This window comes from Amblyraja radiata, chromosome 25, assembly GCF_010909765.2.
Source record: "Amblyraja radiata isolate CabotCenter1 chromosome 25, sAmbRad1.1.pri, whole genome shotgun sequence".
Classification (NCBI taxonomy): domain Eukaryota; kingdom Metazoa; phylum Chordata; class Chondrichthyes; order Rajiformes; family Rajidae; genus Amblyraja; species Amblyraja radiata.
The window spans coordinates 30,030,913-30,052,937 of record NC_045980.1 but is presented as its reverse complement, the minus strand read 5'-3'; the positions used below and the strand labels follow the sequence as shown (position 1 = coordinate 30,052,937).

At 42.6% G+C, this 22,025-nt stretch overlaps 1 protein-coding gene across 1 annotated transcript; it reads left to right on the top strand.

Annotated features, from left to right (window-relative positions):
* Window positions 1-14,462: 14,462 nt before the first annotated feature.
* On the top strand, window positions 14,463-18,319 carry LOC116987558 (polyubiquitin-like). The gene is made up of 2 exons (XM_033043683.1): window positions 14,463-14,705; window positions 17,582-18,319. The coding sequence occupies exon 2, from the start codon at window positions 17,594-17,596 to the stop codon at window positions 18,074-18,076; it is 483 nt and encodes a 160-aa protein (XP_032899574.1). The 5' UTR covers window positions 14,463-14,705; window positions 17,582-17,593; the 3' UTR covers window positions 18,077-18,319.
* The last annotated feature ends 3,706 nt before the right edge of the window (window positions 18,320-22,025 follow it).

Genomic DNA, 22,025 nt, shown 5'->3' with positions numbered 1-22,025 from the left:
GTGGAGTTGGGAGTGGGTGGCTGGTGGGTGTTAGGTAGAGTTGAGAGCCACGTAGGGTGAGGGGGAGAGTGAAGGAAGAGGCAGAGGCTGAAAAGGAGATGCAAGAGGGTGAGGATGTGGGAATATAATAGGCAAGGAAGGTGGTATGTGGAATTAGATAAGGAGTGATGGTTGGCAGATGGAAGTGTTTGGGGGGGGGGATGGACACAGACCCAGTGGGTATGAGTGGGTGACAGACAAAGGGAATCAAGGGGAAGGGGGGGCATGAAGATGGGTGAGGGTGCGGGTTGGGAGGAAGGGCCACAGGGAGTGTGGGTTACCTGGAATTGGAAAACTCAATGTTCAGGCCAATAGGTTGTAGACTAAGCAATTGGAATGTGAGGTGTTATCCTTCCAGTTTGAGTTTTTCTTCACCCTGGCTGTGGAGAGGGTGGAGGACAGCTGAGTCAGCGTGGAAATGGGAAGGCTAGTTGAAATGGCATGCAACGAGGTCAGGGTGGTCTTTACGGATAAAATGCGGGTGTTCCACGGGCTGAGGACATGATTGAGGTGCTAAATTAAAACTTTATGAGTTCGCCTTCGTCATGGAAGAAGATACTAAAAGAAGACAAACAGATTCTGTGGAGTCAAAGAGATGTTCGATGTTTTGGGTCAAGACCTTGCACCAAGACTGAGGGTGAGGGGGGCTATAATTCCTAAAGAAGAGGCGGAGAAGGCCAGCTGCAAATCGAGTGGATAAATCACCTGGTCCAACTGGAATATATCTGAGGTTGCTATGAGGTAATTGCAGAGGCCCTGGTCATACTTCTCCAAGCTTCTGTTGGTTGGCATGATGGTTTAACTGGAAATTTGCAAATGTTACACCATTGTTCTAAAAAGGAAATAGTGTGTGGCACAGTGGCGCAGCTGGTAGAGCCGTTGCCTCACAGCGCCAGAGACCTGGGTTCGATCCTGATCTCAGCTACTGTCTGTGTAGAGTTTGCGCATTCTCGCTGTGACCGCGTGGATTTCCGGGTACTCCGATTTCTTCACACATCTCAAAGACGTGCGGGTTTGCAGGTTAATTGGCCTCTGTAAAATTGCCCCTAGTGCATAGGGAGTGGATGAGAAAGTGGGATAACACAGAAGATGGTGTGAACGGGTGACTAGTATGGACTTGGTGGGCCGAAGGGCCTGTTTTCATTCTATCTTTCAATTAGTTTAGAGATACAGCGTGGAAACAGGCCCTTCGACCCACCGAGTCCTCGCCGACCAGTGATCCCCGCACACTAACGCTATCCTGCACAAGCCGGGGACAATTTACAATTTCGCCAAGCCAATTAGCTTACAAACCTATACGTCTTTGGAGTGTGGGAGGAAACTGGGACTCCCGTGGAAAACCCACGCAGGTCACAGGGAGAACGTATAAACTCCGTACTGACAACACCCATAGTCAGGATGGAACCCGGGTCTCGAGCGCTGTGAGGCAGCAACTCTACCGCTGCACCACCGTGCCGCAGATCACCCTGGTGCTGGAGACTGTTCTAGAAACAATAATCAGGGACAGTATTAGAAGTCACTCGGATAGTCACTGCGCTAGCAGGGATTTGTTACAGCAAACTGGATCCAACTAACTTGATAGTTTCTGATAAAGCAATAGAGTGTAATGGTGATTGAAATGTGGTTGGTTAGTTTAGAACAAGAGCAATTAGGAGCACGGATTACTAGTGAAGAAATAAAACAAATAATAAACTCACTGAAAAATGGGAAGACCCCAGGACCAGACGGTTTTAGTAATGAATTTTATAAAAGATTTCAGGAGTCAATTATACCAAGATTATTCAATTTATACATGCAGGCTTATACCGAAAATAAACTACCAGAAACGCTAGCAGAAGCAACAATATCACTTATACCAAAAAAAGTTAAAGATTTAGATGAACCGGGTTCTTATAGAGCTATTTCACTACTAAATACGGATCAGAAAATTTTAGCAAAGATTCTAGCTAGAAGGCTAAATAATTATATTAACAATTTAATAAATACGGATCAAACGGGATTTATACCCAAAAGACAATCATTTAATAATTTGAGAAGGCTTTTCAATATAATGTACTCTCATAATGAGGACAATGAAGATATTTCAGTTGTCACGCTGGATGCAGAGAAGGCATTTGATCAAGTAGAATGGCAGTATTTATACAAGGTACTCCAAAAATTCAATATGGGAGAGAATTTTATTAGATGGGTTAAACTACTTTACGATAGACCTACGGCAAGAATATTAACTAACAATACGCTATCTCCAAAATTTTACTTATCAAGGGGTAATAGGCAAGGGTGTGCCTTATCACCATTGCTATTTGCCCTTATGATAGAACCGTTGGCCGAAAAGATTAGAAATCACCCGAATATTCACGGATATAACACTAAGGATTCAAAAAATAAAATTTCACTATATGCTGATGATATTCTTTTATATATTACTAATACACAAACGAGTATACCCACCTTATTAACACTAATTGAGGAATTCGGCTCTTTTTCAGGATATAGAATAAATTGGAATAAAAGCGAAATTATGTCTTTAAAACCACAGGATTCGAGACATTTACTAAAATTCCCCTTCAAAATTGCAACAGAAAAATTCAAGTATCTGGGTATTCAAATTACGAGAAGACACAAATCATTATTTAGTGCCAATTTTATGCCACTATTAAATAAACTGAATGATATGATTAAATTTTGGAAAACACTTCCGCTCTCATTGATAGGTAGAATTAACGCTATAAAAATGACTTTCTTACCACAATTAACATATTTGTTTCAAGCGATCCCAATATATATTCCAAAATATTTTTTAAAAAACTAGATTCCACTATCACTAATTTTATATGGGATTACAGAACACATAGAATTCAACGGAAGCATTTGTGCAAATCTAAAGAAGTTGGGGGTTTATCATTACCTAATTTTATGTATTACTACTGGGCAGTGCATATTAGAACATAATGTACTGGCTGGATAGTTCCACTCAGCAGTTGGAGTGGATAAGAATGGAGAAAGAGGAGTGCTATCCGCACGATATAGGAACGATCCTGCTCTCACCGATAAAATTGAATAGTATAATATATAAGAAGAACCCAATTATTCACAATATAATAAGAATTTGGAAACAAATAAAAGTATCCTTGAAATTAAATAATTTATCAGTACTAACCCCACTATTGAACAACCCCGCATTCAAACCTTCTCTCATCGACAACACATATCAACAATGGGATAGACTGGGGGTTAGGAAAATAGGGGATATGTATGAATTGGGCAAACTGTTATCATTTCAACAATTAAAATTAAAATTTAAATTGAAGGATAATCAATATTTTAAATATATACAGGTATGTGACTTTATGAAGAAATATACACATAGATTTCAAACTATATTTTTAGACCCTTTAGAAGAAGCAATGAATATTAAGGCTGATTCACAAAAATTAATATCATACTTTTATAATAATATATTATATAGAGAATCACCCTCAACAGAAGCACTAAGGGAAGATTGGGAACATGAGCTAATGATAAAGATCTCGAAGGATAGATGGGAAAAGTATTTGATGAATACACATAACTGTTCTATTAATACAAGACATAATTTAATTCAATTCAAATTATTACATAGACTATATTATTCAAAAACGAGGTTGAATAAATTTTATCCAAACGTCTCTCCCAGATGCGATAAATGTTTGTTTCAAAACGCTAATATAACACATTCATTTGTAGGATGTACAAAGTTGAATAAATTTTGGAGTGATATATTTGATATATTTACAAAGCTCTTCAAGTCAAGAATAGAACCCAAAATGGAATGGATTATATTTGGAATAATAGGAGAAGATACCAATTTAAATAAAGACCAAAATGTTTTTTTTAATTATGGGTTAATAATTGGAAAGAAATTGATACTTAAATTTTGGAAAAATACAGCTATACCAACTGTTAAAATGTGGATTAGGAATATGATGTACATAGCACGCCTTGAAGAAATGAGACTCCGACTAATAGATAAATATGACCAATTCTTAAGGAGTTGGTCTCCTTTCATCGACTTTTTGGAATCATGTGATGCAGCGGTACCATAAGGATTGCTGATTTCAGTTCATGACGTGGATAGATCTACATCTCCGAATATAGATTTGAAAATTTCTCTTTTAAGGGGCCTTCTCTTCTATTTCTACTTTCCACCTTTTTTTTTTTATTTTATTTTTTTTTAATTTATTTTTTTTATATACACACTTCACATTTTTCTACTTTCTACCATCTATTTTTCCACTCTTTCCCCTTTCTATTGTTTTCTTTTTCTTGTCTTGCTTACTTCCTTCTCATAACATAAAACCAGAGGTTGTACATGGAATGGATTACGGTATGACATAGTTGGCACCTAAAATTAGGTGCCACTGTATTGTTTTGTATTGTATTAACTTCTAATAAAATAAACAAAAAAAACAAAAACAAAAACAAAAAAACAAAAAAAAAAAAATGTGGTTGGTGTGGTTTACAATGACTTGCAAAACGTTTGTAAATGGTATCAGCTTAGTAGCGGAACATTGAACACAGTGTTGATAGGAAATTGGCTAAGTACAGGAAAGTGATTAGCAAGTGGTCAGTACAAGGATTGCTGGTTCCCTTTATAAATAGATTAATGGCTTGGTATTGGGGGCCAAGTACACAATTTTCAAATCTTGAGATGAAATGAAAATTGGACATGCTGTTAGGAGGATAGGAAAGTGTCAAGACTTGTGAAATGTGTGAATATATAATGGCGTTGATTAGCAAATGAACAAATAGTGATATGAGTAAACATGGTTTTGTACAATGGATAGGCACATGGATATGCAAGGAATGCAAGGATATGGAGTATGTGCAGGTAGATAAGAGTTGGTCTAGACTTCATGTTCAGCACAGACGTTGGGGGCCAAAGGGTCTGTTCTTGTGCTGTTCTGTTCAATGTTCGGTGTATACATGAGTAGTTTGGGTGTGGAATGTACAGTTAGGGAAAGCAGGAAGAGTGGATTCTATTGTATTTTTCATGGGAGTTGGATAATTGTATGAAAATAAAGAATTTGAAGGATTTTAAGGGATGAGGACTGGAAAATGGAACTAGCTTGATTTCTCATATTGATATGAGATCGATGGACTGAATGGGCTATTTCTGTGCTATTGATGAAGCCGAATTTTAGTTAAAAATATAAGAAGATATTAAATTGGCTTCTGGGCTAGCTTACAGCTTATATTTAGTCTCAAATTAGGCTTGCCTCAGGTTGCGGGTGTGTGGGATAATAAATCCTATAACATTGTCTCCCAAGTGAGGAAGCGACAGAGAAAGAAACAGCTAGTCACATCTTTGAAGTAAGATGCCGTAAACCAAATGACCAATGTTCATGGGGGAGGAGGCGATAAAGGAAGAGAGAAACAGCTAGTCACATCTTTGAAGTAAGATGCCATAAACCAAATGGCCTATGTTTATGAGGGACCAAGTGACAGAGAGGAAGCAGCGAAAGAGCTAGGGTGATCTCTTTGAAGATAAAATGTTGTAAACCAAATGGCCAATGTTATCTTGTACCATGTGACAAAAGGCCTTTGATGTGATGCCTTTTCCTGTACCTCTGACCATGACTAATGTCTGGAATGTGATAAGGTGACAAAGAAACACTATATAATGCAATGTAATTCTGTTGTTCAGAGAAGGGGACCGAGGACAGTCGAGTGTCTATATTGGTCACTTAGCTGAAATTCTCGCTCCCTTCCATCGGCCGATGTTAAGTAAAGTTTTGAACTGGTCTACCAAACAGTTGTGTGGTGTCTGTTTATTAAGAAGCGAACCTGGTTTAGTTGTTAAGAAAAGTAGCTTTTTCGTTGGCGTAGTTATGCAGGCCTCGCTGGGACCACATCAACAGCTGACTGTGCAAGAGGTTGCAGAGGTTGCCGGGATCGGAGGGGAGATAACTGAGCTCTATCGGCCCCCTTGTAAGACCGACTCCCTAGAAACTCCCGGAAACGTCTGTGATCCTTCAGCAGACATTGAAATGGTTCCCTGCCGAGGTTCTTAGAAACAGACAAAGGTAAGACCAGTTGGGCTTTATATATTTTTTTTAAGAAGGGATTGTGTATGTATTTTTAAGACAGAATTGTTCATGTATTTTTAAGAAGGGCTTGTGTATATTTTTAAGAAGGACTTGAGCGGTTTCTCTGTCTATCTCTCTTTGTTTTCTCTTTTTCTCTCTCTACTAAGGGCTCATCGGCCTCGTTGAGACATCCGTGATTTGTCGGGTTGAGATACGGTGGTTGAGGTGTGCATCTGGCTTATTGAGACATCCGAAGAGTTGTCGGATTGAGAAATAAGTGGCGTTGTATATTAAGTTTAAAAAGTCTGCCAGGTTGAGAAACTGGGGTCTCGAGTAGCGAGTCGGCCTGGTTGATATATTTGGAACAATTCGGAATTAAAAAGTCAGCCAAATTGAGAAACTGGGGTCTCAAGTAGCGAGTCGGCCTGGTTGATATATTTGGAACGATTCGGAATTAAGAAGTCTGTTTTCTCTTTCTTTCTATCTATCTATGGGGAATGCTCTGGATAACAGTCCAACATATGTGTTATTTGAATCCTAGGTATAATAAGAAATTTAGAATGTTAAGTTACAAGTTGACCAAACGGTTAGGGGATGAAGCCTGGCCAGTAGGGGGAACATAGAATGTAGAGACATTTATATGGGAAAGGAAGGCGGGAAAGAAATGGAAGAAAGGAATTAAAACATGGGACGCAGACGCAGTGAAGAAGCATGAGGAGAGTATAGAGTTTGAAGTTGGATGGATGCTGTATGTAAGAAGGGGATAGAGTTAAGAAACAAGGATAGCACTCGGAAAGGATGGAACGTATTGCAACTAGAATGCCAGTGGGCAGAGGAACAAGAGAAAAAAATTAAAAGACAGACAGGAGGTGAGAAACAGGTGATGGTTAGTACAAAATAAACCCAGTACTGGTAAATCTTCTGGAGGAGACTTCATGTCTGGCACGACGACCCTATTTGGTAATGAAGATGAGGAGTTAGATAATCTTGGGAGATGAATACCTCCCTATGCCCTACCAGTAGCAATGGCATCCTTACCTTTGACAGTTCCGTCAGTAACATCCCTATACCTTGAAGTTCTGACCTTACAAAGCTCCCCAGGATTGGGAGCACGGGAATGCCTTTCTGTGCATAATTTGTTTAACGCATTGATGCTACCAGAACAGCTGGTCATTGTTAAATGTACTGCACACACTGGTGCAGGGGACCCTATAGCAAAGGACAATGAGTTGCTGATAGTGTATCCAAACAGGCAGCCTGTACATCCAAATGCGTAGTGACAGCAGCTAAACAGATGCTAGCAAATAGAACGGTCCTGCCAAACATGAAGGAGGTTTGTACATTACAGAGGGACGCCTCTCATATATAATAATAACTATGGAAACAAGAGGGCTGTGCCATTGATTCAGCACACCCCGCTTGGACAAGTTGGTGTATTTGATACATTTTTACTCGTCTTACCCATGCTGGTAAGGAGGGAATGATAGGATAACAAAGGAAATGTGGTGGCAGGCCTCTGAATGTAAAATTTGCCAACAAAGTAATCCAGGCAAATTTTAAGATACCCTCAGCGGTGACGCCAATGCCATCACGATCGTTTGAATGCATACAGATTGATTTTATTGAAATGCCAAGGGCCCAGTGTTATAAATATTGCTTAGTGATTTTAGATTTATTTAGCAGGTGGAGTGAAGCTCTACCAACCACTAATAATACTGCTGAAACTACAGTAACATTGTTGTTAATCCCAGGTTTGGCCTACCTACTGTCATAAGCTCAGACAATGGTCCTCATTTTAACCACTATTAATAAGGAAAAATGTGCACATTTTAATATTCGACTGCAATTTCACTGTGTACACCACCCACAGGCATCTGGGATGGTGGAAAGAGTCAATGGGGATTGCAAAACAAAATTACCCCGGAGGTAAATCCTTTTTCTGACAGGCAACTATGTTATTAAAAAATTGGGGATGAAGGAAAATTTGATGGAGAAATGAGGATAAGGTAGGGAGACTGAAAAGGCACGGGGAGTCTGACTAATCATGATCTGGATCAATGTCCAATTAGGGTTAGGTAACCAGGATTTTGGTAAACAGAAGTCTTGTCAGAAAAAGGGAAAGTAAATTACAAAGAGATGTCTTTGAAGATGAAATATTATATACTGCTGGTAAAACAATGTTTTTGTATATATACTGCTGGTAAAACAATGTTTTTGTATATGTACTGCTTGTAAAACAAGGTTTTTTGGATGTGGAATGTGTGAAATTCAAAGCAATGAGCAAAGTTGTGTGTCACTTTAAGAAGTTTGTCCTTTAAAATGCAAATGGGACAGTTTATGGTGTGCTCCTTTAAGAAACAGGCATGAATGGGGGGCGGAGCTATACTCGAATGATAAAATGTTGGTTGATTATAAATCTTTTGAGCCAAGTTAAAAAAAAAAAGACTCATTCCGATTAAAGTGTTAAATGAGATTGGAAATGTCAAAATTACAGAGAAAAAGAAAATGTATTATTGATTACTGATTCAGAGTGAGTTCTTTTGGGAAAGATTGTTTTGATATGATAACAGAGGTTGTCTTTTAAAACGCAAATGAAGCAAGATTACTGTTTGCAAGCAAACAAAAAGATGTTGAAGCATGGGCTGTGTGAGGGAAATGATGGTAGATGAAAAATTGTATTATGACTTACAAAAGGGGGTTTGAGGGAACTCACAATGAGGGATGAAAGGTGAGAAGATAAAGTAGATTGGGGAAGAGAACATATTTGGAGAATTGAATATTCAGGTGGAGAGAGCCTCTTCGGATATAATTGGATTAAAGAATAAGTTCACAGGGAAGTGTTAAGAAGGAACTGGAGATGCTGGCAGATCAAAGGAAGACAAAAGTGCTGGAGAAACTCAGCTGGGAACAAGATTGATACAGGAAAAGCTGCTGTGTCCACCCCCTGGAGAGTGGGGGGAAGCCACCTACAGGCCCTGGGCAATTAACTAATTATGTATGGTCGGCAATTAACCCATGTCTTGCCAGATCTACATTCCCAGGTTGGAGGAGTTTTTGCTGGAAACCAGTGACCAAGGCCATAAAAGCTATACGATGATGGTGCTGGGACAAGAAGAAATTGAGATTGTGTTGAAAAGAACAACCAAGTGTTGCTAACAACATGAACTGCTGTAAAGATTGAAGATCATCGTCGCTGGATACATTTGATTGACTGTGAACAGTTTGTGGAAACATGGACGATGGGCTATTGATGCTCCCTTTATTCTGGGGTGGCCCAGCCCACATGGACTGAACTTTCTTCAGACTGGCAAGCTTGCGGACTAACCCACATTTAAAGGATGGTACACACCTCCTTTTAAACAAGATTGAAGTCAAACATGACAAGCGCAGCAAAGATACTCTGACTACAGACAGTAAGAGGTCTGCAAAGGCCAGTTAAATCTACCTGTTTTTGCCACAACCAAGGCACTGGTGTATTTTTAGGAAACGGTATATTTGTGACAGGGCATTGTTATGTTGTAAATGCAGTGCCACACAAGAGAAGCATGAACCAGTTACACCAGCACACGGGGAATTCCAAGCGAAGCCGAATAAAGGCTGAGCAATTTTTATGATCCTTTTCCTGTCCTATGGTAGTATCTTAGTGTCACGTCCGGGGGAGGTTGGTGGCCATTTAAAATGTTTGGAGGGACTTGTGGAACGATTGTCCACTATGAATTGATTGTGTTACTAGTGTACTATTAATTTGTCTGATGAGATGCTTTTGGTCTTTCGTATATACTCAGCAAGGACTGTAGTTATCAAAATTTTGATAAAAGGATGGAATGATGAAGCCGAATTTTAGTTAAAAATATAAGAAAATATTAAATTGGCTTCTGGGCTAGCTTACAGCTTATATTTAGTCTCAAATTAGGCTTGCCTCAGGTTGCGGGTGTGTGGGATAATAAATCCTATAACATTGTCTCCCAAGTGAGGAAGTGACAGAGAAAGAAACAGCTAGTCACATCTTTGAAGTAAGATGCCGTAAACCAAATGACCAATGTTCATGGGGGAGGAGGCGATAAAGGAAGAGAGAAACAGCTAGTCACATCTTTGAAGTAAGATGCCATAAACCAAATGGCCTATGTTTATGAGGGACCAAGTGACAGAGAGGAAGCAGCGAAAGAGCTAGGGTGATCTCTTTGAAGATAAAATGTCGTAAACCAAATGGCCAATGTTATCTTGTACCATGTGACAAAAGGCCTTTGATGTGATGCCTTTTCCTGTACCTCTGACCATGACTAATGTCTGGAATGTGCTAAGGTGACAAAGAAACACTATATAATGCAATGTAATTCTGTTGTTCAGAGAAGGGGACCGAGGACAGTCAAGTGTCTATATTGGTCACTTAGCTGGAATTCTCGCTCCCTTCCATCGGCCGATGTTAAGTAAAGTTTTGAACTGGTCTACCAAACAGTTGTGTGGTGTCTGTTTATTAAGAAGCGAACCTGGTTTAGTTGTTAAGAAAAGTAGCTTTTTCACTATTGCCATTCCATGATTCTTTGATGAGTAGTATTGCAATGATCGATTCATTTTTGAACTCAATGGAGAATAATTTTAACACATATAATGCATCTACTGCCTCCCTGAAAGTGGCAACACATGTGGATAAGAGTGGTAAAGAAGGCAAACGGTATGCTTGCCTTCACCAAATTTCCACAGAAAACAATCCATGTTTATCCAACCTCTTCTTCTAGCTAACACTCCACGCACTAATCCAGGTAGTATTTCAGTCCTGGGCCTTTCTGTCCTGGACCACTGTCAGAGTGAGGCCCAACGTAAATTGGAAGAACAGCATTGGAGGAGGCTGGCACGGTGGCGCAGCGGTAGAGTTGCTGCCTTACAGCGCTTGCAGCACCGGAGACCCGGGTTCCATCCCGACTACAGGTGCTGTCTGTACGGAGTTTGTATCTTCTTCCCGTGACTGCGTGGGTTTCCTCCGAGATCTTAGTTTTCCTCTCACACTCCAAAGGGGTAATGGTATGGAGGTAAATGTAAAAAACGAATTGTCCCTAGTGTGTGTAGGGTAGTGTTAATATGCGGGGATCGCTGATCGGCGTGGACACGGTGGGCTGAAGGGCCTGTTACCGTGCTGTATCGCTAAACTCATAAACATCTCCATATTTCGCTGGGGCAGCTTACAACCCAGCAGTATGAATATTGATTTATCTAACCAAGTAACCCTTGCTATCCCTCTCTCTCCGTCCCTCCCCCATCCTGGTTCTCCGACTAGTTCTACTGTTCTCCTGGTTAAATATTACTGACTGCATGCCTACCCTTCCATATCTCTAGACTTCCTCTCCCCTGACACTCAGTCTGAGGAAGGGTCTCAATGGGATGTCAGGACTTTCTTATGAAGAAAGACTGGATAGACTCGGATTGTACTCGCTAGAATTTAGGAGATTGAGGGGGGATCTTATAGAAACTTACAAAATTCTTAAGGGATTGGACATGCTAGATGCAGGAAGATTGTTCCCGATGTTGGGGAAGTCCAGGACAAGGGGTCACAGCTTAAGGATTGAGGGGAAATCCTTTAGAACCGAGATGAGAAGAACATTTTTCACGCAGAGTGGTGAATATCTGGAACTCTCTGCCACAGAAGGTAGTTGAGGCCAGTTCATTGGCTATATTTAAGAGGGAGTTAGATGTGGCCCTTGTGGCTAGAGGGATCAGGGAGTATGGAGAGAAGGCAGGTATGGGATACTGAGTTGGATGATCAGCCATGATCATATTGAATGGCGGTGCAGGCTCGAAGGGCCGAATGACCTACTCCTGCACCTATTTCTATGTTTCTATATAATCCGAAACATCACCCATCCCTTCTCTGCAGAGATGTTGCCAGTCCTGCTTAGTTACTGTGGCTGGGGTGAGGGGCAAAGATCATGGGTAGCTGTGGGGAAAGTGTTCAAAGCACAAGGATGCCGGTGGAACTCAGCGGGTCAGGCAGTGGAGAGAATAGACAGACGACTGGGCCCTTTGTCAGACTGATTGGTGTCGGGTGGAAAAAAAGTTTGAAAAGAATATAAAAGAGGACAGCAAGAGTTTCTTCAGTTATATAAAGAGAACAAAAGGCAAGAGTGGACGTTGGACCACTGGAGATTGATGCAGGAGAAGTGATAATGGGGAATAAAGAAATGGCAGAGGAGCTGAATAACTTTTTTGCATCAGTCTTCACAGTGGAAGACACCAGCAACATGCCTGAAATTCGAGAGAGTCAGGGGGTGGGAGTTAGTGGAGTTGTTTTTACGATGGGAGAAGGTGCTTGGGAAGGTGAAAGGGCTGAAGGTGGATGTCACCTGGACAGGATGGACTGCACCCTAGGGGTCTGAAAGAGGTGGCTGTGGAGATTGTGGAGGCATTAACAGTGATATTGACAGGAGTTGGCACAAATGATTGGAAAATTGCCCTGCTGCACAAAAATGAAGCTAGGCAGAATAGTGGGAACTATAGGCCAGTTAGCCTGACTTCGGTGGTTGGTAAGATTTTGGAGTCCATTATAAAGGATGCGGTTACGGAGTACTTAGAAGTTCACGATAAAATAGGCCAAAGTCAGTTCGGCTTTGTGTAGGGGAGGTCTTGCTTGACAAATTTGCTGGAATTCTTTGAAGAACTAAATAGCTGGACAGTCAAAGGAGTCAGTAGATATTGTTTACTTAGATTTTCAGAAAGCCTTTGATAAGGTGCTAAATAAGATGAAAGCCCACGGTATCAAAGGGCAGATACTAGCATGGAAAGCAGGTTGGCTGGATGGCAGAAGACAATAAAGTGGCAATAAGGGAGGCTTTTTCTGGATGGCTGCCAGTGACTAGTGGAATTCCGCAAGGGTCAGCGCTGGGGCTGCTATTTTTCACATTATATATTAATGATTTGGACGAAGGGATTGAAGACTTTATGGCAAAGTTTGCAGATGATACGAAAATAGGTGGAGGGGCAGGTAGTGTAGAGAAAGTGGGTACTCTGCAGAAGGACTTGGACAGGCTGTGAGAATGGGCAGAGAAGTGGCAGGTGGGATATAGTGTAGCAAAGCATGGAGTAGGAAATTATTTTCTAAATATGGTGAGAATCCAGAAATCGGAGGTGCAAAGGGACTTGGGAGTGCTGGTGCAGGATTGCCAAAAAGTTAATCTGAAAGTCTAATCAGCAGTAAAGAAAGCAAACTTAATGCTTCCATTTATTTCAAGAGGGCTTGTATACAAAAACAGGGATGTAATGCTGAGGCTCTATAAGGCGCTGGGAAGGCCACATTTGAAATATTGTGAGCAATTTTGGGCACCATATCTGAGGAAGGATGTGCTGGCTCTGGAGAGGGTCCAGAGGTTTACAAGAATGATCCCAGGAATGAGTGGGTTAACCTATGATGAGCGTTTGTTGGCACTGGGCCTGTACTCGCTGGAGTTTAGGAGAATGAGAGGGGACCTCATTGAAACCTGTTGTATAGTGAAAGAGTGGACGTGGAGAGGATGTTTTCACTTGTGAGAGAGTCTAGGACTAGAGGTCATATCCTCAGAATTAAAGGATGATCTTTTAGGAAGGAGATGAGGAGAATTTTATTTAGTCAGAGGGTGATGAATCTGTGGAATTCTTTGCTATAGAAGGCTGTGGAGGCCAAGTCAGTGGATATTTTTAAGGCAGAGATAGATAGATTCTTGATTAGTACAGGTGTCAGGGGTTATGGGGAGAAGGCAGGAGAATGGGGTTGGAAGGGAAAGGTAGATCATCAGCCTTGATTGAATGGCGGAGTAGACTTAATGGGCCGAAGGGCATAATTCTACTGTCCCTTATGACCTTAAAACGGAGGTGGTGGGACAAAGCCTGGCACGTGATGGGTGTCATTTTCGCTCCAAATCCCCCGGGACCCTTGGAGGTTCTGCCCCTTAAAGCTTCTCAATCAGTTGAAACCTTAATACAATGTCTGAAGAAGGGTCTCGACCCGAAACGTCACCTATCCCTTTTCTCCAAAGATGCTGTCTGACCCGCTGAATCACTCCAACCTTTTTGTGACTATCTTCGGTTTAAACGAGCATCTGCAGTTCCTTGCCACAGATGCGAAGAGCGGTTATTTTCATGTTGCATTTAAGCGAAAATCAGTTACTTGGCAACCAAGAAATGCATGCAGTGATGGTGGATCAACAGCTGATTGCAGCTTCGATTCCCTGTGCTGTTATTGTATTTCGGATTCAGGGGGTCAGAAACGAATCCAAAAGTGAAATAGCCGGCGGCTCCGAAAGCGGCTGACTTTATTTCGGAAACGAAACTGAGATGACGTTTGTTTGTTTTGCAGCAGCGAGCAGCCTGTGAGTACTCGGAGGGAGGGGGGAGTGGCGCTGACGTTCAGAAACTTGGAAGAGGAGATAAAGCCAAAGGGAAGCGGCCAGAGGGAGAGGAGACGACTGCTAGACGCCGACAGAGGTGTGTGCATCGAAGCTCGTGTCCCAGCGAACCAAGGGGGTTGAGGAATTTGCAAAGAGCGGAGCTCTGGAAAAAGAGACAGAGAATATTCTGCAATCATATTCTCATCGACTTCTTGCGAACCCGACGAGGATTGTGAGGCTTCGGTTGGTAAGTTCAAAGTTTTGAACACGGGCAAATTCACAATTAAAAAAGAAATTACTGCCGTTCTGCGCACCGGGTGGGAAATGCCATTATCAGCTGATAACATAGAGAGGCGAAGATTTAGTAGATAAATATTGGGATCAAGTGATGAAGAAGGAGCTGCAGATGCTGGAAAATCGAAGGTAGACAAAAGTGCTGGAGAAACTCAGCGGGTGCAGATCAAGTGATACTGGGTTAGCGTCGGGCGATGGAGGAACAGCACCTCGTCTGAAGAAGGGTCTCGACCCGAAATCTCACCCATTCTCTCTCCAGAGATGCTGCCGCTGAGATACTCCAGCTTTTTGTGTCCACATATTTCGCTTGGGCAGTTTACCACCCAGCGGTATAATCGTCGATTTATCTCATTTCAAATAATCCCGGCATTCTGTCTCGCCGCCCTCTCCCACTCCCTAGCCGTCTTATGACTAAGAGCTCCACTGCTCGCATCCCTCTGCTATCACCTCTTCCCTAGCCAACAACAAGTCTATTGTGGGCTCCACACTTCCTTGGTCGTCTGTTGCACACCCTGACTTTTGTCCTGGCCGTTTCTTACCTCCAGTTCCCTCATCTCTATTTTCAGTCTGAAGAAAGGTCCCCGTTCCTTCTCCCCAGATATGCTGCCTTGGCCCGCTGAGTTATTCCAGTATTTTGTGTCTATGTATCTGCGGGTGAAATAAAATATCAGCTGTGATATCCCCAATAGTAAAGCGGCCCGAATGGCCTCCTGCTTCCAACATTCTTATGTTCGCGGGTTTAGTGACACCTGTTTCCGCTACTTCACTGGAGACACTTATCTCACTGGAACATTTAACACTTATCTCACGAGTGGCCCATTTAATACGATCCAGAATGTCGTTGGTCTTTACAATTAATAATACGCCCTGATTTTTGTCCTGCCCTTTACTTACCTCTAGTTCCCACCCCTCTATTTTCAGTCTGAAGAAGGGTCCCGGCCCGTTCCTTCTCTCCAGAGATGCTGCTTGTCCCGCTGAGTTACTACAGTGTTTTGTTTCCAGTAACTCAGCGGGTCAAGCAGCATCTGTGGAAGTCGACTTCTCGGGCCAGGACTATGATTTGGGACCATCCTTCTGCCTACACAGGTGCTGTCTGACCAGCTGAGTTCCTCCAGCAGTTTGTTTTTTATTGCCACGGATTTACTATTATTGTTTATTTGTTTTTATGTGTGTGTGTGTATATATATATATATATATATATATATGTGTGTGTGTGTGTGTGTGTGTGTGTGTGTCTATATATATATATATATGTGTGTGTGTATATATGTATATATATGTGTGTGTGTGTATATATATGTGTGTGTGTATATATGTATGTATGTGTGTGTATATATATATGTGTGTATATATATACTAACTATATATCACACACACACACACAATTAACTTTTTCTCGTGCATTACATTGTTCACAGAGTGCTGTGTTTACATATCCTGTTGTGCTGCTGAAAGGGAGAATGTGATTGTTTTATCTGGGACATATGACAATAAAACACTATTGACTCTGATGAAAGTCTGCTCTCATTTCCCGGGAAGCGATGCAATCGCAGTGTTAAACGAAACTTAGCTCACGGGGGACCTCTTCTGTCAGAAGCCCAGCATTGCAGCTCAGCCGCCCTTGGGAGTCTCACCCAGAGAGTTGTGAATCTGGAATTCTCTGCCACAGAGGCCAATTCACTGGATGTGAGATTCACTGGATGGAGAGAGTCATTTAGCTCTTGGGGCTAAAGGAATCAAGGGATAAGGGGAAAAAGCCAGAACGGGCTACTTATTTTGGATGATCAGCCATATTGAATGGTGGCCCTGACTCAAAGGGCCAAATGGCCTACTCCTGCACCTATTTTCTATGTTTCTAATATATTGGAATTGAAAGACTGAATTCAACTTCTGTGCAAAAAGATCGAATTAGAGTCAATAGTGCTTAATTAATATTTAGTATGAATATGGATTTCTCTAATTTTAAGTAACTTCTACACACACCCCTTCCCCTTGCCCCCTTCCTCCACCCTAATTGTTTAACCTGTTCACAGTTCACCACATTGTATCCGTCTTGATCACACCTTCCCGAGCCAACGATGGGGCAACCATCCTGTCTGAGGCCATTTGTTGCCAGGCCTGATTTCTCCTGGTCTTTTCTCATCTTCAGATGTTCCCTACCCCTCACCCCCTACGTCCAGAAGTGCAAGAGTCTCTCCAATCTTAGTTTTAGTTTAGAGATACAGCGTTAAAACAGGCCCTTCAGCCCACCGAGTCCTCGACAACCCGCCATCCCCGCACACTACCACACTATCCTACCCTACACATTAGGGACAATTCACAATTTTAACTAAGCCAATTAACCTACAATCCAGTACTTCTTTGTATTGTGGCAGGAAACCAGAGCACCTGGAGAAAACCCACACAGGTCAGTGGGAGAACGTACAAACTCTGTACAGACATCACCCATAGTCGGGATCGAACTCTGGTCTCTGGCACTGTAAGGCAGCAACTCTACAACTGTGCCGCTATGCAGTAAAGGCATTGATGTGCTTTCTTTTAGACTGCATCAATGTGCTGAGCCCAGTAAAAGTTTGCGAAGGATTCAGTAAGGTTAACCGAGGTTCACAGGAGAAATAATTTGCCACCTTTCCTCCCACCTCAAAGTAAAAGTCACTTTGTAATAAGTTTCGTTTATTGTCACGTGTACTCCAGTAATGTGAAATATCCAGCACACGGGACAATAAACTAAGTGTAACTGTGTGGATTTAACAATGTCATTACATAAATGCAGAATAGTTGGTTCACAAGTGATATAAAGGATGCTAATCTCTTCTCATTTTTCCACAGTGATTTGGCAAGATGAGACTCCAGTTGAAGTATTTGACCGGTGAGTCTTTGCAACTGGATGTCGACCCTAACATCCAGGTGTCGGCTCTCAAGGAGAAAATATACCAAGCAACTCAGGTGCCAGGTTTCCAACAGCGCCTGATGGTGCAAAACGGGCAGCAGGTGGAGCTTCGGGACAACAGCCGGCTGAGGGACTATAACCTCCCCCCTGACTCCACGGTCATGCTGCTGATCAAGAAGGAGGAACGCATACAGATAATCCTCCGCAACGTCAAGGGGAAAATGACAACGTACGACGTGCTGCCTTCTGAGTCCGTGCAGGAGTTTAAACAAAAAGTACATAGGCAGGAAGGGGTCACGCCCGACCAACAGCACCTGACATTTGAGAGCAACCAACTGGAAGATGGCCGCTTGCTCTCAGATTACAACATCAGATCTCAGTCCACCATCCAGCTCGTGCTTCGTCTGCGCGGTGGTTTATTTGCGCTCGACTGAACTAGATTAAAACTGTTAATTATATTTTGCATTCCTATTTTCTAATACTTGATTTAAAAGAGACCAGAGATGAGTCGATTTGTTCAATGTTCGATATTGTTCACTTTGCTTCTTTCTGCTGCCTATCTGCTTCATTTGGTTTAGTCTAGAGATACAGGGGGAAAGCAGGCCCTTCCACCTACTGAGTGCGTCGACCAACGATCCCTGCACGCTAACGCCATCCTACACACACTGAGGACAATTTACAAGTTTACTGAAGCCAATTAATTAACCTACAAACCTCTATGTATTTGGAACGTGGGTGGAAACCGGAACACCCGGGGAAAACCCACGCAGGACATGTGGAGAACGTACAAACCTCATATAGACAGCCCCCGCAGTCAGGATCAAACCCAGGTCTCCGGCGCTGTAAATAGCCGCAGATGAGTGATCATCTCGGATGAATAAAGCCGATCAAGTTGGATCAGCTGGCCACTTTCCAGCCTTCTCAGCTTGGCCAAAAATGCAGTTTGTTTAAATCTGACACATTCCTTCATATCCAACTCTGTACCTTTTGTAGACACAAAATGCTGGAATAACTCAGCGGCATCTCTGGATAGGTGATATTTCGGGTCGAGACCCTTCTTCAGACTTCGGTTCAGAGGTGTGCATTGTAAACCGGCGTGGTCCAGATGAATCGAGTTCACAAACCACATTGGCTTCTCACTTATTCTATGGCCAAAGGATAGCTGATCTATCCTCCAATCTATAACGTGAAATACTTCACCATACAGGAAAAAAAATCACATATAAAGCACAGAACAACCGTCACCATGCTGAGAAATGCTTCCACACACTCTGCAAATCATTGCTTCAAAATTACCGTCTTCATGTTTGAGTTCTAAATGCCTTTCAATGTACTGTTGATGCAAAATCCAATCTACTGTGCAACTAAAGCATTCCACATTAATAAATATATAACTGTATGAACACTTGTGTTTTTGTCACTTACTTCACCCATTTGCAGGGTCATGTTGGGTTGGGTCGGGGCAGGTAAGCAATTGGCGGAACCAGGTGTGGAGGTATAGGATGGACAGATGGTGTCAGGTGGGAGAGGGGTGGAGTTGGGAGTGGGCGGCTGGTGGGTGATAGGTAGAGTTGAGAGCCACGTAGGGTGAGGGGGAGAGTGAAGGAAGAGGCAGAGGCTGAAAAGGAGATGCAAGAGGGTGAGGATGTGGGAATATAATAGGCAAGGAAGGTGGTATGTGGAATTAGATAAGGAGTGATGGTTGGCAGATGGAAGTGTTTGGGGGGGGGGGACACAGACCCAGTGGGTATGAGTGGGTGACAGACAAAGGGAATCAAGGGGAAGGGGGGGCATGAAGATGGGTGAGGGTGCGGGTTGGGAGGAAGGACCACAGGGAGTGTGGGTTACCTGGAATTGGAAAACTCAATGTTCAGGCCAATGGGTTGTAGACTAAGCAATTGGAATGTGAGGTGTTATCCTTCCAGTTTGAGTTTTTCTTCACCCTGGCTGTGGAGAGGGTGGAGGACAGCTGAGTCGGCGTGGAAATGGGAAGGCGAGTTGAAATGGCATGCAACGAGGTCAGGGTGGTCTTTGCGGATAAAATGCGGGTGTTCCACGGGCTGAGGACATGATTGAGGTGCTAAATTAAAACTTTATGAGTTCGCCTTCGTCATGGAAGAAGATACTAAAAGAAGACAAACAGATTCTGTGGAGTCAAAGAGATGTTCGATGTTTTGGGTCAAGACCTTGCACCAAGACTGAGGGTGAGGGGGGCTATAATTCCTAAAGAAGAGGCGGAGAAGGCCAGCTGCAAATCGAGTGGATAAATCTATCACCTGGTCCAACTGGAATATATCTGAGGTTGCTATGAGGTAATTGCAGAGGCCCTGGTCATAGTTCTCCAAACCTCTGTTGGTTGGCATGATGGTTTAACTGGAAATTTGCATATGTTACACCATTGTTCTAAAAAAGAAATAGTGTGTGGCACAGTGACGCAGCTGGTAGAGCCGTTGCCTCACAGCGCCAGAGACCTGGGTTCGATCCTGATCTCAGCTACTGTCTGTAGAGTTTGCGCATTCTCGCTGTGACCGCGTGGATTTCCGGGTACACCGATTTCTTCACACATCTCAAAGACGTGCGGGTTTGCAGGTTAATTGGCCTCTGTAAAATTGCCCCTAGTGCATAGGGAGTGGATGAGAAAGTGGGATAACACAGAAGATGGTGTGAACGGGTGACTAGTGTGGACTTGGTGGGCCGAAGGGCCTGTTTTCATTCTCTTTCAATTAGTTTAGAGATACAGCGTGGAAACAGGCCCTTCGACCCACCGAGTCCTCGCCGACCAGTGATCCCCGCACATTAACGCTATCCTGCACAAGCCGGGGACAATTTACAATTTCGCCAAGCCAATTAGCTTACAAACCTATACGTCTTTGGAGTGTGGGAGGAAACTGGGACTCCCGTGGAAAACCCACGCAGGTCACAGGGAGAACATATAAACTCCGTACTGACAACACCCATAGTCAGGATGGAACCCGGGTCTCTAGCGCTGTGAGGCAGCAACTCTACCGCTGCACCACCGTGCCGCGGATCACCCTGGTGCTGGAGACTACATCTGGAAGAGATGAGATTCCTCTTAGCAGGCAAAGCAGACCAATTCCAAAAGACGTGGTGTACGTTTTTGGAACTATTACATGCATGAGGTGCAATAGTAATTTAAAAAATAAATAAATAAATGGTTGGTAGTTCCCTTTCTGCGGAATTTAATGTTATAATAGAGCGATTCTTTCTCCTTTCTTTATCCTTCTTTTCTGGGGTCTACTTTCTTTCTTTCTTTACTTCCTTCTCTAACTTCTTTTCCAAGGGGCTTTCTTTTCTCAACACTCTCTTGCACCTTCACGACTCTTGCGCACTTTTCTTACTTTCTTTACTTCTATCTTTTTCTTAAAGCTTAAAAAATGAAGCGGTACAAAAAAATATATTAAGACATATGTGTTGTGTATTATTGTAACTTACCGTACTTCTAATAAAAATATTTTTAAAAATTAAATTTTAAAAAAAGCTGTGGGAAAATGTTCAAAACACAAGGATGCTGGTGGAACTCAGCGGGTCAGGCAGTGGAGAGAATAGACAGACGACATTTCGGGGCTGGGCCCTTTGTCAGACTGATTGGTGTCGGGCGGAAAGAAAGTTGGAAAATAATATAAAAGAGGACAGCAAGAGTTTCTTCAGTTATATAAAGAGAACAAAAGGCAAGAGTGGACGTTGGACCACTGGAGATTGATGCAGGAGAAGTGATAATGGGGAATAAAGAAATGGCAGAGGAGCTGAATAACTTTTTTGCATCAGTCTTCACAGTGGAAGACACCAGCAACATGCCTGAAATTCGAGAGAGTCAGGGGGTGGGAGTTAGTGGAGTTGTCTTACGATGGGGGAAGGTGCTTGGGAAGGTGAAAGGGCTGAAGGTGGATGTCACCTGGACAGGATGGACTGCACCCTAGGGGTCTGAAAGAGGTGGCTGTGGAGATTGTGGAGGCATTGACAGTGATATTGACAGGAGTTGGCCCAAATGATTGGAAAATTGCCCTGCTGCACAAAAAGGAAGCTAGGCAGAATAGTGGGAACTATAGGCCGGTTAGCCTGACTTCGGTGGTTGGTAAGATTTTATAGTCCATTATAAAGGATGCGGTTACGGCGTACTTAGAAGTTCACGATAAAATAGGCCAAAGTCAGTTCGGATTTGTGTAGGGGAGGTCTTGCTTGACAAATTTGCTGGAATGCTTGGAAGAACTAAATAGCTGGACAGTCAAAGGAGTCAGTAGATATTGTTTACTTAGATTTTCAGAAAGCCTTTGATAAGGTGCCACAGATTAAGCTGCTAAATAAGCTGAGAGCCCGTGGTATCAAAGGGCAGATACTAGCATGGAAAGCAGGTTGGCTGGATGG

Bases quoted from the DNA above. Each gene is read 5' to 3' on its own strand.
- LOC116987558 (XM_033043683.1), top strand. From the start codon at position 17,594: ATGAGACTCCAGTTGAAGTATTTGACCGGTGAGTCTTTGCAACTGGAT.